Here is a 21,566-nt window from a genome sequence, read left to right on the forward strand (position 1 = left end):
GTGTGGAATCTCAACATTATTCTCACAAGACTAATGGGTCCACCCTTTGAGCCATTGCACAAATGTGAACTGCAATTTCTCACATGGAAAGTCGCTTTCCTCGTTGCTAACACATCACTCAGAATAGTGGGTGAGCTTCAGGCATTAACTATAGAAGAACCCTTTTTACAAATGCACCAAAACAAAGTGGTTCTTCGTACTAATCCTCAACCAGATTCAGTGGCAGAACGTGCTCTACACACATTATATGTAGAGAGAGCATTGCTTTTTACATAGAAAGGGTCAAACCTTTCCGTAACACAAATCAACTTTTTGTCGCTTTTGCTCCACCACATAAAGGCAATCCCATATCAAAATCAGGTATTGCAAAGTGGATAGTCAAATGCATTAAAAAATGCTATGCAAAAGCAAAACTAACGTTCACAGTTCCCCCTAGAGCACACTACACGTAAACTGAGGGCTTCTATTGCATTCTTAGGAAATATACCCATAGAGGACATATGCACAGTTGCAACATGGTCTACACCTCACACAGTCACAAAACACTATTGTGTAGGTGTGTTAGCAAGACAACAAGCTAGAATGGGCCAGGCAGTTTTCAGACCTCTGCAACAGATACAGGTTAGCCACCGCTTTGGGAGATAACTGCTGTATAGTCTATGCACAGCATATGATCTACAGCTCCTATGCCTCGAACAGAAAATGCTATTTACCCAGTATGCATCTGTTCTTGGCATATAGTGCTGTAGAGTCATATGCCCACCCGCCTACCTGGGTACCTATACCTGTTGCAGTAACGTCTTACTTAGAAACACGCATTAATGGACATCTCCTTTTACTGCTCTTAATAACGCCATTATCCTCCTCTGCGGGAAAACAATCTAACAATGAAGTTGATGCCCATGCGCACTATCACCGAAAGGAGGACTCACCTACCTTGCGACTGGAAAGACTTCTTTGAAGAAAACCAAAGTGCAAACATCCGGACCCAACACTAGATGGCGATCTATGCATAGCATATGACTACAGCTTTATATGCCAAGAACAGATGCATACTGGGTAAGTAGCATTTTCCTTTTTCTTAGTCATTTACCTTTTAATCTTTAAAATGCTCATAATATTTTCAGCCACAGTTCTTAAACTAAGCTAGGATTCAGTGATACACGTTCCAGAAAACCTTAACCTAAAAACTCCAAAATGTGTGAATTTTTCAAAGTGGTCCCCTTACTTAATTAACCCATTCCTCATTTGATAATTCGGAATTAATGCAAATTTAAACATGATTCACTGGTATATAATTAGGACATCAAATGTCAGTTGGATTAAAGTCTGCATGCAAATTTCACCTGGAACAAGATTGGTTTGGGGTGAGGCTGTGTTCTTTGATTTACCTTAGTAAACCCACAAAATTAATTATTTTTTAATTTTTAGAACCACATATACTCGGAGCTGATACTGGTAAAATAAAATGTTTCTAAAACCTGTGCTGTCATTTCCTTTTGTTTTATGAGACCATGTTTTCTAACCTAAAAGTGTGACTTTTCCTTTAAGGCTAACTGATATATATATGTACTTTATACATAAACTTTCAGTTACATTTTGCTCAATGTGCGAATTGTAAATTTGTTGAGTGTTTGACATAAACAAATTCGCTTTTTAGAGATATATGTCTTCTATCAAGCATATACCCCATCCTAAATTGAAAAATGTAATAAATAGTATAACAAAGATTTAATGACACAATATGCTTCTACTGTTTTTCATCACAAGTTGTAGTACATACCTTACACAGCTCAGCAAATGCAATATATTACTGTTACCAGTCTGTATAATAATACTATCCCTGTTTCCTTCTCTACTTTAATGTTCCCAGTATGAGTTGGTGTCCTTCTGATGCAAAATGTGTTCCATTGGGTGGTGAAATTAATTACAGAAGGTATGTTGGCACCACAGTAACAACTAACGGGCATTAACAGCTGTACTAACACAGCCCTTTTTTGTTGGTGGTTGCTTTTCTGTCGCCGTTATGGCAAAGAATGTACATTGCTATTTGTCATTTGTTTACTCCTATAGAAAACCTACTTAATATGAAAAGGCTAATCAGTCTTGCCTAGCATGCTCAATAATTTTTCCGGTTCATACAACATTACTGTTCAGTGCTTCGAAAATAGACTTGGAATACTGTGCTTGAAGATTAACATTTAGTGACAGATGCCACTGTTCTGTACCAGGAGATTGTTATTGTTTCCATGAGTATTTACATTTTGGATGGATACTTCTACCTGCAGATTCCTCACCTTAGAATATTCCATAGGCACCCAAATGGATCCCGAAATGTTTTCTAGTGGGTCTCAAGCTGTCACTGTACAGCTCGTCGCTTTCTCTGTCCCACCCCGGGAGTGATTGAGTCGAGCTGCATATAAGCACCAACCCTGCATGCGTCCATAAATTCCTTTATTTCTATGACTTCCAACACAGATCCAAAGTTCTGCTCCCAAATTAGCCACCCTCCCGATGACTCCTAAAAAGAAATCCAGTGTTTTAGAGAACGCTGTCTCCTCCTAAAATTCCAGTTTTCAAACCATGCAGTGCTTGTCTGCAGCACATTGATCTGAATAAGGAGTGTTTTTGGTGTCTAGGCTCGAAACGCGGCTCAGTTATGCAATAGGTGTGCTCTTAAGCATCCAAAATCGATACGGAATCAAGAAATTAAGTTGTACGTCACTGAACATAAGAAGTAACGACCTTTATGTAACTTTCACTCCAGGGCATGGGTGCAGGCTTGGTCCCGCTTATGGGGCCATTCCTCGAAGAGTCTCTTCGCAGTCAAAGTCCACCGGTAAGTACAAATCGAAGTCCAAACGCAAGCACAACAAAGCAAAGCGGAACTTGACCCCATCCAACCACTCTGTGTCCACGGTGATAGAGCGCATGGGCATCAACTTCTTCTAGATTGTTTTCTATTCTGTCTTATTCGGACATGTGTGCCTCTGCTCCGTGTTTCGACTCTGGTACGATTCTTAGGTTTTTTAGCTGTCTGCGGTATTGTTTTGGTTGCGCTTTTCACACCTGGAGGGCTGCTTTCGAATTTTGTCAGCTTGGCCTTTGACTGACTGCCCTTCGAGGTTCTGCCGATCTCTGGACTACTCCGGCGTGCACGCATTTCCATAGAAGATGTTTTTCTGTTGGAACGCACACCCTTCAGATTTTGGCCGCATTGGCACGCAAAAAATCCGTATACTGATCAACACCTCATGTCCAACTTGTGTCTTTAGCCAGATGTGAGGGAGGGCAGGGAGACCTCGATAAGAACCCCTTCTTAACTCTGTATCTGGTGAGGTATCCTCGTCCAGTAGGTTCCCTGGAGCCTAAAACTGAAAAGAGAAAACTGAAGCAAAAGTTATAAAACTAAAGAAGGGCTACTGGCAGAAGGCGGATAAGAAGGAATCCAGAACCATTCAGGTGGAGAAAACAAGATCACCGGGTGAGGAAGAGGAGAAAAAGGAGATGAAGATTGTAGGTGGGGTGAGAGACCAGGAGTGGTCAGAATGCGTTGAAAATTCCAACACAGATGGACCCAGGAAGGAAGACGCTGTACCTGAGGTCACAGGTCCTGACTGAGCCTCGGAAGAGTGGAGGGAGGAGTGGTGGTCACCTGCCGGGGATGTGCACAATCTGCCAGTAACTCAGGTGAGTTGCGGCAGACACGGTACCTGGGTCAGGGGCAGAACCAAATGGGGGAGGGTTGGGCTGGTTGTACTGAAATGAGGGAATGGGAGGACGGAACTGGGAGGTTGTGTTATTGGTGCACACTTCTTTCCTCACTCGTTCTCACCATAATTTCAGCCTACTGAAACCCGGATAGTCCCCACACAGTTGTTTAGATTTTAACCCTAAACCTCTGAGAAAAGAATTAGACCCGAAAGTGGGTAACATGATTCATTTAATTGGAGCCATTTCAAAGTTATAAATTCCAAATAGCTGATATTAGGTTTTTTTCACCCTTTGGAAAATTAAGGAGAGAAAGGAAATAACAAGTAGGAAATATTCTTTTTCCCTCTTTCTTGCTCTTTTCTTTCCTTAACTCGTGAGTGTGTGTGTGTGTGTGTGTGTGTGTGTGTATATATATATATATATATATATATATATATATATATATATATATATATATATATATTTATTTAATTATTTTTTCTTGTATCAATATGCCAAAGTAGTAGGACTCATGCTATATATACAAGGGTGTGGAAAAAGGGTCCTATTCTACACAAACTGACAGAAAACGAATTACTTACCGCTACAATGTTAATTTTTTTTCTGAGCCTCAGGGTGAGGGTGTCACCATCCTGGTCGAAGTAGACAGTCTAGAAGAATAAAAAAGAGAGTAAGTTGACAGGAACCACTGACTTCAACTCTGATACATATAAAAACTATTAAAGTCAATAAGATTCGCCATCATCAGGAAACATATTCAGCTTACTCGCTTATTTTTCCGCCCATCCTTCTCACACCGGGAGCGGACTGCGATGCGTGTAAGTCATTTCGGTCCAAGAAAACCCTATAGGATCGAAGGGCTCGCTGATTGGAAATGTCTCTCAGAAGCGGAGATGACACTCCTGACATTTCTTCGAAGAGCACGCCCAGGTGGAGCCTGCTTCAGAAGACAAACGGGGAGGTCTTCTCTCCTGATGAAAGCTCCAGCTCCAACATTGAGATCGCTATGGAGATGCGTAGTCTGCGATCCTTTAGGATTGAGCCAGCAACCGACCACATCTACCTCGGTGTTGAGCAAAACTCGGGTCTACACCGGAAGCCTCGTGGCGAAATTACAGAGCCTAAAGCCTCCAAATCTTCTTTGGCTTCCATTTCTCCGGTCAAGCCCATTCTCAAAAAAATAGGCGTTCGCCAATGGAAAATTCAAATCCAGGAAGGCATAGGCTGGATACTTGCTTCTCCGCCACCAAAGAGGAAGCTGTCATTCCAAGAAGCACTAGACAGCCCTGTTCCTCAACAAAGGAAGATGAAGGGCAAAGCCACCAGCCTGTACACCACCCTCCTCCACCACTATCACCTCCAATCCCTCCTACATATCCACCACCTGACCCACTTGATGCCTCACCTCCAGGGTGACCAGGTACAGATGATGGGGGTTACAAGGGCCATTAGGGGATCCTGACCCATGGGATTCATACAACACTGATCCCCTTACCCCTAACGACCTGGATCTGTATCCTGCTCATCCCTCACCTTCAGAAGATGCCACTTCTTTTCAGCAAGTCATTGCTAGGACAGCTGCTTTCCATAATGTTGGTATTTAAACAACAATGGTCCAAGACCTCTATATTTAGATAGATTGAGTCAATCAATAATCAATTCCTAGTTATATAATTCTGAGCATGTACATATAAGTCAGCTCCGTTCAATGTATCCACATATTCCAAGAAGCATAGAAAACAACAGCATCCATTTCAGACCCAAAGACAATATTTTAATCTATCATCTCAAGATTAAACAGTAGTACTTAATTCAGTTTATGATTCAATACAAAATATTAAATATTAGTTGCCCCGAGCAGAGCGTGCAGCATACAAAAGGGTGCAGTAAGATAAGTGAAGTAGTTTAAAGGGAGAAAAGAATTCAAAGAAAGTGACAAAAAATTCAAATTCGTTTTTATCAAACAATGACGGATCTACATTCAACCGTTCTGCATAACCTGGCCACTCAATTAGTACAAAAGGCTCTCTGATAAGTAAGTCAAGACAAATTATATGTCATCAATATCTGCACATAATTATAGAGAGCAAGGTGGTCCGGGTATATTTTATATAAGGCGTCGACGTTTCGACTCGTCTTCGGGTCATACGGTTATTTGAACCTGGGTCATGCGAGTCTTCATCAGGACATCAAAACGGGGCAAGCAGGGATTAAAGATGACCCTACAGGGGAAAATGGATAATTGTTATTGGGGCTGTTGCGGGGCATATATATCTCTAAGTGCTGCCTAAAGAGTAATTTGCTTACCCATATAGGAGTAAAGGTGGTGCTAAGTCCCACGTCAAACGAATAGTTTCAAAACCTATAAAATAAGAAGCACCGGGCTCTTGTCAGAATTTTAACACAAACTCTATCCTCACTATTTATTCTTATAAGACAAGGTCAAATAAATACCTTAAGTTTTTGTATTGGTGTGCGGGCATCAATGTAGGTAGTTTGTAAAATCTGTAAAAACAACGGTGCAAATCCCAATTGAATTAAGTACTACTGTTTGATCTTGAGATGATAGATTAAAATATTGTTTTTGGATCTAAAATGGATGCTGTTGTTTTCTATGCTTCTTGGAATATGTGCATACATTGAACGGAGCTGACTTATATGTACATGCTCAGAAGTATATAACTAGGAATTGATTATTGATTGACTCGATCTATCTAAATATAGAGGTCTTGGACCATTGTTGTTTAAATACCGATTGATACCCAGGTCCAGTGCCTTTTGGGTTACCCCATTACTGTAATGGCTTCCATAATGTTGAGCTGCACAAAGAGTCTCTAGAACAGGTATTTTTGTTTGATTCTCTCTTTTCCACACATAGAGACAACCAATATTTACCTGTGCTTCCCGGCATGAATGGACATGCTTAGGACATTTTTAAAGAGCCAGTCTGTACCTGAGTGATCACTCCACACGTGGGCAAAAAATACAAGGCAGCTCCTTCTGACCCACCATTGTCAGGGGCCAAGTTCCACCAAACTCCATGATTGCAACTAATGTTCATAAAAGAGCTAACAGACAGTGTACTGGGGATAGTCCACCTCCTGAAAAGGAGAGTAATCGAATAGATGCAGCTGGGAAGAGAGTCACTGCACAGGCAGATAATCATTGCTATATTGCCAATTCCCATGCCTTTCTGGCCGCTATGATGGAGCTTATTGGGATGAAATGGAGTAACTCTTACAGTACCTCCCAGAGCAACACCGCCAAAGGGGACAACATATTGTCACAGAGGGTCAGGCAGTTACCAACAATTCCATCCAGTGTGCACTAGATGCTGCAGATACAGCTGCTAGGGTTTTAATAACAGAGTGCTTCTTAGATGACACGTTGGGCTTAGGTGTTCTGGGTTCAAACCAGAGGCACCTCCGGCAGTACTAAATATGCCTTTTGAGAAAGAGTACCTTTTTGGCTCACAGGTAGACACTACCCCTGACAAAATGAAAAAGTACACTGACACCGCTAAGGCCGTGGAGGCAGGACAGACGTCCACTCCTAGGGGGTCCTTTTGTCGCACAGGCTACAGTGGTGCATATAAATCCATCACCTCAGACTCCTCCACTTCCCGACAAAAACCAGGCCAGTCTGCCTACAGTAAGGGCCATTTCAGAGGTTTCCTCAGAGACTGAAACAACAAGGGAAAGGGCAGGGTGCCCCAACTGCAAAGCAGTGACTACCCAGTCCTTCCCAACACTCCACACAATTCTGGGGCAGACTGCAATTTTTCCACCCAGTCTGGGAATCCCTCACCACAGACTAATGGGTACTAGCCATTATCCAACATGGCTACTGTCTGCAGCTCATTACCACGCCACGCAACATCTCACAGGTTATCACAGGATCATCTAAAACTTCTCGAACAAGAGGTCAAAGCTTGCAGGTCAGGCCGCTCCCATCGCCGTACAGCACCTCTGCAGTGCCCGTCCCTCTCCCCCACTGCTGCCGTAAGTTCGCTGCTCCTCCCCTGTAGATTGTGCCTGTTGTTTCTGTAACCCTGTATTCAGTTGCCCATATTTTGTCGCTGTTCCTGTAACTCAGTTTTTTTGTTGCCCATTTTCCTTCTGTGCCGCTTCCGCTATTGTTTCCCATTTTCTTCCTGGTGTGCTCCTTCCCACCGGTGCCCATTTGTTCTTCTGTGCTCCTTCTCTACTGCTGCCCACTCTTGCCATTGTTAACCTCTGATTTTATTTTATTTTGTGCCCCTTGGTGCTCTCTGTGTGGTTGCTGACCCTCCCCCTTCTGTGCCGTTCCTGCCGCTACTTCCCCACGGCCCCACCCCCTCACTCGCCCACTCACCACCCCGCTCCCGCCTCCCAGCTGCTGCTCCTCCCTCCCACCTCCCCTTATATGGAGGCTGTGATGCGGCAATGAGAACGACCCATGCCGCTCCAATCGCCGCACAGCACCTCCGCAGTACCCGTGCCTCTCCCCCACTGCTGCCGTAAGTTTGCCGCTCCTCCCCTGTAGATTGTGCTTGTTGTTTCTGTTCATGTAACCCTGTATTCTGTTGCCCGTATTTTGTCGCTGTTCCTGTAACTGGTTTTTTTGCTGCCCATTTTCCTTCTGTGCCCCTTCTGCTATTGTTGCCCATTTTCTTCTTTCTGTGCCCCTTCCCACCGCTGCCCATTTTTTCCTTCTGTGCCCCTTCTCTGCTGCTTCTCACTGTTGCCATTGTTGACCTCTGTTTTTATTTTATTTTGTGCCCCTTTGTGCTCTGTGTGGTTGTTGACCCCACCCCTTTCTGTGCCGTTCCAGCTGCTGCTTCCGCACGGCCCCGCCCCCTCACTCGACCACTCGCCTACCCGCTCCCGCCTCCCAGCTGCTCCTCCCTCCCACCTCCCCTTATATGGAGGCCGCGCTGCAGCGGGCGCGCCTAAGGCAAGCCCGTCTGCACCTGTCCACGCCAGGACTCCTGGCCCCCGCAGACACCACAACGCCCGCCTCTGTTATGACTCCAGCACCCTCCACACACTCAACACCGGACGATCACGCGATCACGCACCTGCAGCCTGGCCGCCCCGAAGCGCACCCAAGGACCCTTCATCTGCCGGAACTGCAGCTTCACCAGCATCCGGCCTGCCAACCCACGTACCGAAGAACCCAACTTCCTCAGATGCATCCTGCTCAACACCCACTCCGCCCGCAAACACACCGTCGAACTCTAGGACCGACTCGACACCAACGCCCCAGACATCGCCTTCCTGACAGAGACCTGGCTGACCCCCGCCTCGCACCCGAAATCGCCATAGCCATCCCGGAAGGCTACAAGATCACCCGCAAGGACCGCACCAACGGAGTAGGAGGAGGAATGGCCATCGTCCACAGAAACACTCTCAAAATCTCGACAGATACCGACGACGCCCTCAGCACTGCCGAACACCTGCATTTCCAGATCCACACCCACCCCAACACCACCCTCAGGGGCACCCTCATCTACAGACCCCCCGGACCCCGACCGCAGTTCAGCGACTCCATCGCCGACTTCATCAGCACTCACGCCCTCGCCTCCATGAACTACATACTCCTCGGGGAACCTGAACTTCCACCTAGAGAACAACGACCCCGCCAACTCTTCCACCCTGATTGACAACCTCGCCAACCTCTGACTCAGACAACTCGTCACAACACCCACCCACTCCGCTGGCCACACGCTTGACCCCATCTTCTCATCTAGCACCCACATCTTCAACCACACCACTGAACTCCACTGTACCGACCACCGCTGTATCCACTGCACCTTCCGGAAATCCACCATCGCACCCAGCAGATGCCTCGCCGCCACTGGAGCAAGGTCACAGAGGACCAGCTAACCATCGCCCTCGCCCAGAGCCCACCCGCAGACCCAACCGACGCCGCAGCCTCAGACAATGGATCGACGACTGCGCCAACACCCTCGCCCTGCTCAAGAGGCCCTCCAACACCCACACCAGCAAGAGAGCCAGCTGGTTCACCGAAGACCTACAGGCCTCCAAGCGAACCTGCCAAAAACTCGAAAAATACTGGATCTACGAACGAGCACCGGAAAGCTACACAGCCCACAAGAACGCCACCCACAGACACCACCACCTCATCAAATCTGCCAAAAGGACCTCCTTCAAAGACCGCCTAGACAACAACGCACACAACAGCAAAGAGCTCTTCAGCATCGTGGAGGAACTCTCCTACCCCAGCTCGAACACCAACGACATACCACCATCACAAGACCTATGTGACTTGTTGGCCGCCACCTTCCATCGCAAGATCACTCACATCCATGACAGCTTCAACGCCATCACCACCCCGGCAACCGCTGAGACCCCCGCTCCCACGACCACCACCCGCACCAACCGCTTGCTCGCCTGGACCAACATCACCGATGACAACACCATCTAGATCATGAACACCGTCCACTCCGGATCCCCGAAAGACCCGTGCCCACACCACATCTTCAACAAAGTTAGCAGCACCATCGCACCCCATCTCTGGAAAACCATCAACATCTTCTTCGAGACAGGACCTTCCCGGAGAGCTGGAAGCACGCAGAGATCATCGCCTTACTCAAGAAACCCAAGGCGGACCCCAAGGACTCAAGAACTTCCGACCCATCTCCCTATGCCCGTTCCCGGCGAAGGTCATCGAAAAAGCCATCAACAAACAACTGACCAGCTTCCTCGAAGAGAACAGCATCCTCAACCCGTCCCGGTCCGGGTTCTGCAGCAACCACAGCATCGAAACCGCCCTCATCGCTGCCACCGCCGACATCAGGACCCTGCTCGACAACAGAGAAACTGGAGCCCTCATCCTCCTGGACCTGTCAGCCGCCTTCAACACGGTCTGAAACCACACACTACGAACATGCATCCACGACGCCAGAATCCAGGAGAAGGCCCTAGCCTGGACCACCTCCTTCCTCTCCCGCAGAACTCAGACCATCCGCCTCCCTACCTTCTGCTCCAAAGCCACCGAGATCATCTGCGGCGTGCCCCAAGGCTCATCCCAACATTGTTCAACGTCTAGATGGCACCGCTCGCCCAACGTCGCACGAAGGCACAACCTCAACATCATCTCCTACGCCGACGACACCCAGCTGATCCTCTTCCTCACCAAAGACCCCCACACCGCCAAAACCCATCTCCACGAGGGAATGAAGGCAGTTGCCGACTGGATGAGAAACAGCCGACTGAAGCTTAACTCGGAGAAGACGGAGGTCCTCATCCTTGGATCCACCCCCTCGGCCTGGGGCGACTCCTGGTGGCCGACTGCACTAGGAGCACCCACCGACCGCGCACACAACCTTGGAGTCATCCTAGACTCCACCCTCTCCATGACGAAGCAGGTCAACGCCGTCTCCTCCTCCTGCTTCAACACCTTCCGCATGCTTCGCAGGTTCTTCAAGTGGATCCCCACCGAAACTAGAAGGACAGTCACCCAGGCCCTCGTCCGCAGTAGACTGGACTACGGCAACGCACTCTACTCAGGAGCGCCAGCCAAACTCCTGAAACGGCTCCAACGCATCCAGAACACCTTGGCACGCCTGATCCTCGACATCCTTCACCGCAGCCACATCACACCCCAACTGAAAGACCAGCACTGGCTCCCCGTCAACAAGAGGATAACCTTCAAGCTCCTCATCCACGCACACAAGGCACGCCACCACCGGACCAGAATACCTCAGCAGCCAACTCAGCTTCTAGACCCCCACCCACCAGCTCTGCTCCGCCGACCACTCCCTCGCCACCGTCCCCCGCATGCGAAGAGTGACCACCTGCGGCAGATCATTCTCCCACCTCGCCGCCAAGACATGGAACGCCCTCCCCATCCACCTGTGGCAGACCGAAGACCTCCGAACCTTCAGGAGACTCCTGAAAACCTGGCTCTTGGAACAGTAGCAGCGCCCCCCTATCACCCCCCCCCAAGCGCCTTTAGAGCCTCACGGGTATGTAGTGCGCGCTATAAATACCATGATTGATTGATTGATTCTTCTCAAAGGGGCTATATAACTCATCCCGCTTCAACAAGGATCAGGGTTATATATTCTCTATACTTTCTCATTCCCAAACAGGACAGGTCACTGAGACCAATCTTACATCTCACACCTCTCATCCACTTCATCCTGGCAGAACATTTCCATATGGTAGCTCTACAGAATTTTATTCCACTTCTCTAACGTGCTGACTTTATGGCAACCATGGACCTAAAGGATGTCTATTTCCTTGTACTAATACACCCTGCACACCACAAATACCTCAGACTTGTCATAACGGGCAAGCATTACCAATTCAAAGTTCTACCATTCGGGGTGACCACAGCACCGCGAGTTTTCACAAACTTTTTGGCAGTAGTTGCAGCACATCTGTGAAGACAAAATGTTCACATATTCCCATAGCTATAGACGATTGGCCTATCAAAGCCAGTGCCCACCTAAAGTGCCAATGATACACTCAGTTGACAGTAGATCTAGTTCACAGACTAGGGTTTACAATAAATGTCCCCACGTCTCATCTTCAAAACAAACTCTCACATTTCAGGCTGTAATGTGTCTGCTAGGAACGATGGGCTCTTGCACTACCACAGTTCTCCTCGTGAGGTAATACATGAGTCCCTGACCGAATTGTCTAGCCGCCAGTGGTTTCAATCACAGGGTCACCTTGAAGATCTAGTGTAGATAGACCACTGCACTCACCGATCTCTGCAATGGTGGAACACCAACAACCAGCTACAGGGGCAGCCTTTTCTAGACCCTGTTCCCCACCTCACTCTCACCACAAACTCATTGGAGATGAGTTAGGGTGTCCATCTACAAGATCTCACGGTTCGAGGCCAAACATCAATCACTACATATAAACTGCTTGGAACTTCAGCTGGTCTTCCTACCACTAAAGGCTTTCGTCCCTCACCGATCTCGCAAGGTTGTCCTAGTCCGGACAGACAATGACAGCCATGCATTATTTGCAAAAACAGGGGGTGGTGGGGGTGGTCTTCTCAACTGTCAAAACTGTCTCAGACCATATGGAACTGAGATTTTCACCACCAAATTAATCTCTTAGCAGAATATCTGCCAGGAGCGAACAACATTTAGCAGACCTGCTCAGCAGGATGCAGCAGCGGACCCACAAGTGGGAACTCCACCCACAAGTCCTCCTTCCATACTTTCAAAAGTTGGGGTTTCCTCATATAGACCTTTTTACCACAGTCGAAAGCACGCAATGTTCAGACTTCCCATCCAGGTACCCACACCCACTATCCACGGGCAACGCACAGTTCATGAGTTAGTCAGGGATGTTTTCCTACATTGTTCCACCTCTCCCTCTTGTTTTGTTTCTGGTTTGGAAACTCGGGCAAGCATCTCTTACCATTATCCCAGAAGCTCCCACCTGGGCGCGTCAACCCTGGTTCATGGCACTATTAGATCTCTCATTAGTTCCACATGAGAAGATTCCCAGCAGGCCAGAACTTCTTGCTCAGAATCAAGGACAAATCAGACACCCAGACCCTAAAACTCTCAATTCAGCATCTTGGCTTCTGAGGTCATAGAGTTTGGCCTTCTTTTACCTCAAGAATGTATGAACATTCTCAAGCAAGCACGCACACTCACAACTAGAGCATGATATGCTGCAAAATGGAAACTTTTCGTTTGCTACTGCCAACACAAACAAATTGATCCTATGAAAGCTACGGTGCAAGACATTATCTGCTACCTACTTCATTTGCAAAAGGCTAATTTAGACTACACTTTCATTAGTTTACACCTCGCTGCAGTGGCTGCCTATCTCCAAAATAGACCGCATCGCTCACCGTTCAAAATCCCAGTCATTAAGGCTTTCTTGGAAGGTCTTAAAAGAGGCATTCTTCCTCGGGCTCCTCCAGTACATTCTTGGATCCTTAACATTGTTCTAGCCAGACTCACGTGTCTCCCCCTTTCGAGCCTCTACACTAATGCCTCCTCCAATTTCTTTCATAGAAAGTGGCATTCTAAGTTGCCATTACCTTACTCAGGTGTGTTAGTGGACTCCTGGCTTTAACCTTATAAGAACCATTCTTCTAAATACATAATGACAAGATGGTTCTTCGTACTAATCCTAAATTCCTACCTATGTTAATCTCTCAGTTTTGCATCAATCAATCTCTTGCGCTCCCAGTTCTTTCCCCTACCTCTGTAGCAGAAACAGCTCTTCATACCCTAGATGTAAAAAGAGCACTCATGTTCTACATAGATAGAACTAAATCTTTCAGTAAAACAAAACCACTCTTTGTAGAGTTTTCTCCATTTCATAAATGCAACCCAGTATCCAAATTTGGCATTGCCAGTTGGATAGTCAAATGTATTAAATTGTACTGCATTAAGGCCAAAAGGCCTTTATCTGTTATTCCCAGAGCACATTCCAGTCATAAAAAGGGAGTTACTATGGCCGTTTTAGGAAATATTCCCATAGCTGACATTTGTAATGCAGCTACATGGTCTACCCCATACACATTTACCACTACTACTTAAGTACGCCAACAAGCTAATGCTGGTCAGGCAGTGCTACATACTCTTTTTCAAACTACTGCAACTCCCACAGGCTAGCCACCGTTTCTTATGAGGGACTACTTTACAGTCTGTGCAGAGCATGTGTATCACAGCAACACATGCCATCGAATGCATTATGTTACTTACCCTGTAAGCATCTGTTCGTGGCATGTGGTGCTGTAGATTCACATGTGTCCTCCCGCATGCCTGTGGCCATTGTAGTTACATTACATACTTATGTGATATGCTTACATTTGGCATGAACATCTTTGTACTTATATGTTCTTTACACTCCTTTTTCACCCCCCTGCTTTATGACGATCTAACAAAGGAGTCGATGCCCATGCGCAGTATCACCGAGAGAAGTCCCTCAGTCTCATGACTAGAAAGACTTCTTCGTGGAAAAACAACATGCACAACTCCAGACCCAACACTACGTGGCAGGAGTATGCAGAGCATTTGTATCTACAGCACTAAATGCCACGAACAGATGCTTACAGGGTAAGTAACATAATCCTTCTGGTGGATTCTGTTTCATACCCGTAGATTCATCGAGCCACTCTCACCTTCTTGCTCTGTGTTTTGACATCTAAAAATTTCGCAAGTTGGCAGTCTGTACACCGGTATTGACATTTGTTTACACTCCTTGTCTGAGGGCGTGGAAAGTGACATAAATGGACATCAGCACACAAGGGGTGGTGCTTTGATACACCTCCATCCACACTGTCACTTCTGGGGTGTACCACCCTCTCCCCTCCCCCCAGAACTGAGGGTTGAAGACATTTTGGATATGGAGGTCTCTGCAGTGGGATGTGGAGTCCCAGTGGGCACAGCACATGGGGGATGAAGCCGATTCCATCCAGCTTTCAGAGGAGACTGCAAAAGATCCAAAGTGGTGTGTGCTAGACTGTGATTGGGCCAGTGGCAAACCCCTCTCTTTACCCCACCCAGAAATGACAGTGGTAACAGATTAATCACTTCTGGGCTGGGGAGGCCATCTAAGAGAGGTAGAGATCCAAGTACTCGGGACTCCATCCGAAACCTGCCTCAACATCAGTTTTTTTATAGTTAAGGGTGATCCGCTTAGCATTAAAGGCCTTCCTACCATCCATCAATGGGAGCTTAGTACAGGTTCTCACAGGCAACATTACTGTCATGGGGTACTGCAGAAAGCAGGGTGGGTAGGGATCACGTTGCCTAGTCTCGAGGTACTACAACTCTGTAAATGGCAGTAAGACCAGGGGACATTCTTGGTGGTACACCACCTGGTGGAATCTCTAAACACCAGTCCTGGACGAACTCTGGCAGATAATAAATGATATTACACCCGAGGTGTTGCAATACGAATGCAGAGAACCATGACTCTATCTCTTCGCCACTGCTGATAACGTGCTCTGTCAGCACTTTTGCATGTTGGAGTACCACAGTGCTCCCTCACAGATGCATTCCTTCTGGGGTTCAGCTCGGACTCGTATATGACTTTCCTTATTTACCTCTCCTGCCACGGGTACTGAAAAAGTTTCAGGAATGACCAGGGCCAAGTCATCCTAGTGACACTGGATTCGGCAAGGAGAGTGTGGTATCCAGACCTCATGGGCAGTAGCATCTGTCCTCTGGTCAGGCTGCTTCAGGAAGATCTTCAGTCACAGAAGCACTCTCATCTACTCTGAGCTAAGGGGGAAGGAAAGGAGAGGCTGCCCCCACTCACATTATAAAAAACAAAGGGCCTCACATAGAGTATACTTGACAAAAATGACAAGCCCAGGGTTTTCAATTCTTTTTTCGAATCCCTCTTGTGTGATCAACTACTCTGATTTGTCACAGTATATCGATGACTATCCTCACCATTAAACAACAAATCCTACCATCCAGGCTCCCCACCTTCTGCAATTGGAAAAAAAGTGTGAGGGAAGAGAGAAAGTACCTCACGGTAGAACCGCCAACGGGGTTGCTGACTAACATTTGTCAGTTTACCCACTTCTCATCATCGGCAACTCTCTCTCTGTGCATGAAAGAAAAAAGGAGAAAGAAAACAGTATTTGTTCTCCTTTACGCAAACCACAACAAAAATTAATAATATATGTGGAAGCACACGTGATAGTCAGGAAAAATAACTGTGCTTACTATTGTGTATAAGTGCCCAGTGAACCCCTGTGAGAAATAATGAACATCATTCTCACCATTAAAAACTGGTAAGGATAGTCATCGATATACTGTGACAAATCAGAGTAGTTGAATGGATCACACTCGAGGGATTCGAAAAAAGAATTGAAAACCCTGGGATTGTCATTTTTGTCAAGACTCAGTATACTCTAGGTGAGGCTCTTTGTTGTTTATAGCACCCTAGCCTGTACAACCTCCATCTCTGTGCTTGGAGATTGAGCCACAGCAGTTGACTGCTTTAGACCTTCTTCCTGTGGTTGTCGATGTCATTTAGACAGCCAGGCATCCCTCCACCAAATCAGTATACCTCTTCTATTAGGACACGTTTGTAGCTTATTGTGCTACTCTGCAGATACCTGTTGGGTCTTTTAGCTTTTCTGCAGTTGCCCGATCATTGTGATGCACTTTTTTAAAAGGTTTGCACCATACGCTTCCAACCTCTCACTTTGTTATGCCTCACTGAGATCTCAAGTTGGTCCTCACACACCTAATGTTTTATTCTTTGAACCAATGATTAGCTGTCCTTCTCAGCTTCTCATCTCTAAGACAGTTTTTCTCGTCACCATAACATTGGGCCACTGTGCGAGCGACATACAGGCACACTCTATCAACCTGCCATACACCGTCTTCTTCCCAGATAAACTGGTTCTGAGAACCCAAGGCTCCTTTCTTTCAAAAGTATTGACTCTTTTGCAGGTCAGCAAAGTATCATCGTTCTGCTACTCTATCTAACCACAGATTCCTCACCACCCCTCTCTCCTCCGTTTTCTGTGATCTTGCTTGTTTTTCCATCTAAAAAGGTACCACGTCTAGATATCTGCAAAGTGGTCGTAGCCAATTATCTATTAGGCTCTGCGTTTGGGGCTCAGAAAGCCTGGAAAGCAACTGTTGTCAATCTGCTCCAGAGGTGATGAATGGAGCAGCACCACCCATGCAAACTAACCTCAATATGGAGCCGTACGATGCAACCTTCCGGCTCTCAAGGGTACTGCTAAAGAGTTTCTGATCCATTCTGATGCTTGGGGAATATTCAAAGGGTGAGAAATCTGTGATTAGATACAGTATTTACCAGAAAAGGCCTTACTTGAAGGTAAGTAACTTGTTCTTCAGTGCTTGCAATGGCTAAGGATAGTTCTTCATAGAACCAATGCTGTTGTAGTGTCAAAGTAGCTACTCCAGAAAACTGTGAGAGTGTCTGTTATGTTTCTTTGCTCACTCTATCCCTTGTTCATGATTCATATCGTCCCCCCCCCCGCTATTTGTTTTTCTGAAAATAAATACAGCGCAGACTTCATTTTCACCATGTCTCTGTGTTGTTGAATCTGTGATGTGATGTCTGGATGTATTTTTTCAAATAATAACAGCAACTGAATGTTGATTGTGATTTTTATAGATGTGTCAAAGTATGGATCTAGCATAATTTCCCATGGGATTTTTATTTATCGTTTCGGTACAGCACTTTCACTACCCCAAGATAGCTTTTTTTGTGCTGTTAGAGTGGCATGGACATTCAGTGGCCTTGAAACAAGGAAGTAGAGGGACAGAGCAGTTTGTAGTATGAATATATGTCTGAAGAGAAAGGCCTTTCGTTATTTTCTGTGTTTCCGAATATCTGACTCTAAGGAAGGTGGAAGCAGGAATGTGTTTCAAGTATGGTTTTTGAGGCTGACCGTAGGTGATATTGTCCAGAAATTCAGTGGAGTACTTGGTGGTTTGGATTGAAAAAGGAGGCATGTGAAAGATATCTTAGTATGGTAAAAACAGCTTCTATTTTCCCTTACTAAACTTTACAAATATTAACAAACATTGGCAACGCCAATGTGCCTGGCGTTAATGAGCTAATGCATGGAAACACAGACATGCCCAAATGGTCTGTCCCCTGTACAACCTTCAATCCTGACCTATTTTCTTTAACGATGCTTGTTTGAATTTGGCTACATTTTTCCCTTTTTATCAGCCTTCTCGGTATTTAATTTATGATACTGTTTATTTATTTCAGTTATAGCCTGGAAGGCCTTGTTGGAGATGGTGAAGGCAAAACCTTGCCTCAATCCTCTGAAGCAGTTTCCAAAAGTTCCAAGGAGCTAACTCGACCTGCATTAACCTCGAATGACGAAGGCAGTTCTTTTCTCTACCTCAAAAAAGGAGACCTGGAAGCTACTTCCAGGGAAAGCAGAGCTTCTGAGCGCTTGGTAAGTAATGGATTTCCTTCTAGGGTTTTCATAAATTTTTTTAGAATTCTTGGGGCCTAAGCTCTCTGTACATTAACATGCAAAACCATTAGACAGGATGACTTTGCATCATTGTTGAATTTTAAAAAGTAAGTTATTGGCTAAACTGAGTGAACCCTTGATTGTATCTCCTTATGTGCATCCAGTAACCTTTTTTTTAACAGTACAAAGTGCTTTAGTGGCATTGACCCATATACTTTATTTTCAACATAAGAGGAGCATTGACAAAACCAATATGTCTCACAGTTAGCACCTATTGTCTTTGCCAGTGGTTTTTAGCGATGCTGTACAGCATCTCCCTGATGCTGTACAGCATGGCAAAAGAAAAAGGAAAAATAGGCTTATGACTTGGCCTCCAGTGTCATTTAGTAGCCAGACCTCTGACCTGCTGGTGTGAGACTCTGCTCTAAGCTTCAGCAGCTCTGCTGTTGTGCTGCTGCACCTACAGCTTTGTAAGGTAGGTGTTTGAGGCCCACCTCCACCCGCAGGCTCCTGCCTGCACCTCATCCCTGGTGATCCAATAGGAGAGCCTTGCTCTTCTGCTGATCCATTGTTGTCTGTATTCGTGTTTGTGCCTGTTTTTTTGTCTGTCTTTTTGTCTTTTGTTACTGTGCCTTTAATGTTCTACCTTTAATTTGAGTCTTCTGTGTTTATGTCTATTTTGCCTGTTTCGTTACCTGTGCCCTTGTTTGTGTCCTCCGTGCCAGTTTTGCCGCCCTTTTCCTGCCGCTGCTGCCCCCGCGGCCCCTGCCGGTTCCCGCTCCCGCCTCACAGCTGCACTTGCCTCCCCCTTCCCTATTTAATGGCGGCCGTGCGCAGCTGGCACTCCAAAGGTGTGCCAAAGTAATGCCCGTCTGTGACCTGTGCCAGGGACCCTGGTACTCCGACCACCCACTGCTACGACCCAGCTGCCTATGCCGAACACCACCCATGGGCAGTTCTCCTGCCGACACTGCCGACAAACCTTCACCATCCCCCGCACCCCCACGGCCGCCCTCCCCTCATGGTGGACACCAGCCCCCCCGAAGCCCTGAGATGCATTCTGCTCAACGTGCCCATCCTGCACAGACATGCTGTGGATATCTGGGACCTGCTCTACACCTTTCCGCCAGATGTTGCTTTCTTCACAGAACCGTGGACCAACCCCACCTCTGCCCCATCAGCGCCACCGTCATCCCCGACGGATACAAGATACAGCGGAAGGACCACCCCAACCGCTATCGCACACAAGAGCTCCCTACGACTCAGCACCTCCAGCACGAGCGACTCCCCGTCCACAACCAAACACATCCACTTTCAGATCCAGAACGACCCTATGCGGCACCCTCACCATACCGGACTTTGAACCGCGTTCACTACCATCATCTCCGAACTCATTGCACCCCACACCATCGCCTCCATGGAGTACAAACTCATTGGAGACCTCAACTTCCACCTCGACAACCTCAGCGACCCCAACTCTACCACCCTCCTGGACAACCTCGCCAACCTTGGACTGAAACAACGCGTAACCACCCTCACCCTCAAGGCAGGACACTCACTCGACTCCATCTTCACAGTGGGTAACAACATCCACTTAAGCCACACCACACAACCCCCCTGGACTGACCACCACTGCGTACGCTTCCACATCAACAAACCTGCACTTTGCCCTCTGCGAAGGACTGGAGCAAGTTCACCAAGGAGCACCTCAACTCGACCCTCATCCGCGATGGCCCCCACCCCCAACCTCGACCAACGCCAACTCTGTAGCCAAAGAACTTCACAGATGGATCACCAACTGCGTAAACAAGCTCTCCCCCCTCCGCAACCCGACAGACAGTGCCCCAGGAAGGCCACCTGATTCACCGCAGACCTCTCAAGAATCCAGACGCACCTGCAGATGTCTCGAGAAAAATTGGAGAAACAGCAACACTCCAGAAGACCACACCACATACAAGAATGCCATGACCGAATACCACCAACTCATCAGATCCACCAAAAGGACCTTCATACGAAACAAAATCCTCGCCAACACCAGCCACCCCAAGGAACTCTTCAGCATCATCCTGGAATTCACCAAGCCCCCCCCCATCAAATCCACGGACGTCGCACCCTCCCAGGACCTCTGCAACAAACTCTGCTCCTACTTCCACCTGAAAATAAGGTCCCTCTATGCAACTTCAACGAACAGACCCTGGGCACCAAACCCACTCCTCCCTCCAGCAACGACTTCCGGCCCACCATGTCCTCCGGGACCCTAGTCACCAGTTAGACACCGCGTCAACCTTGAAATGCATTCACTCTGGAGCCCCCACGGACCCCCGCCCTCTGCACATCTTCCACAGAGCCTCCGCCCGCCATCACACCTGAGCTATGACGTTCTATCAATGCCACCTTCAAAGGCGCTCATTCCCCGGTGACTGGAAATGTGCAGAAGTCAAAACCCTCCTCAAAAAGCCCTCAGCAGACCCGACTGACATCTATAACTACAGACCCATCTCTCTCCTCCCTTTCGCTGCCATAGTCTCAGAGAAAATAGTAAATGTCCAACTAATGAAATTTATTGACGGGAACTTCATCCTCTACCCCTCCCAATCCGGATTCCGCAGCAACGACAGCACCGAGACCACCCTACTCGGTGCCACAGATGACATCCTCACCCTCCTCAACCACAGCTACACCACAGCACTCATCCTACTTGACCTCTCCGCAGCCTTCAACACTGTCTCCCACCGCACTCTCACCGCCAGACTCCACAATGCCGGTATACAGTGCACCACCCTTGACTGGCTCCACTCCTTCACCGGCAGAACACAAAGAATCAGACTCTTTCCCCCCACCTCCTCTCCAAACTCACAGAGATCAACTTCGACGTACCCCAAGTATCATCGCTCAGCCCCGCGCTCTTCAACATCTACATGGCTCCCATA

At 47.2% G+C, this 21,566-nt stretch overlaps 1 protein-coding gene across 3 annotated transcripts in view; it reads left to right on the top strand.

Moving 5' to 3' along the window:
- AKAP13 (A-kinase anchoring protein 13) overlaps positions 1-21,566 on the top strand; it is a 759,080-nt gene that overhangs the window by 184,530 nt on the left and 552,984 nt on the right. For all 3 annotated transcript variants that reach the window (XM_078683158.1, XM_078683159.1, XM_078683160.1), the window contains 2 exons: positions 1,874-1,936; positions 18,423-18,615. In XM_078683158.1, the coding sequence (XP_078539284.1) occupies positions 1,874-1,936; positions 18,423-18,615 (256 nt within the window). The remainder of the gene's footprint in view (positions 1-1,873; positions 1,937-18,422; positions 18,616-21,566) is intronic.

Source organism: Lissotriton helveticus, chromosome 3_1 (genome assembly GCF_964261635.1).
Source record: "Lissotriton helveticus chromosome 3_1, aLisHel1.1, whole genome shotgun sequence".
NCBI classification, from domain to species: Eukaryota; Metazoa; Chordata; class Amphibia; order Caudata; family Salamandridae; genus Lissotriton; species Lissotriton helveticus.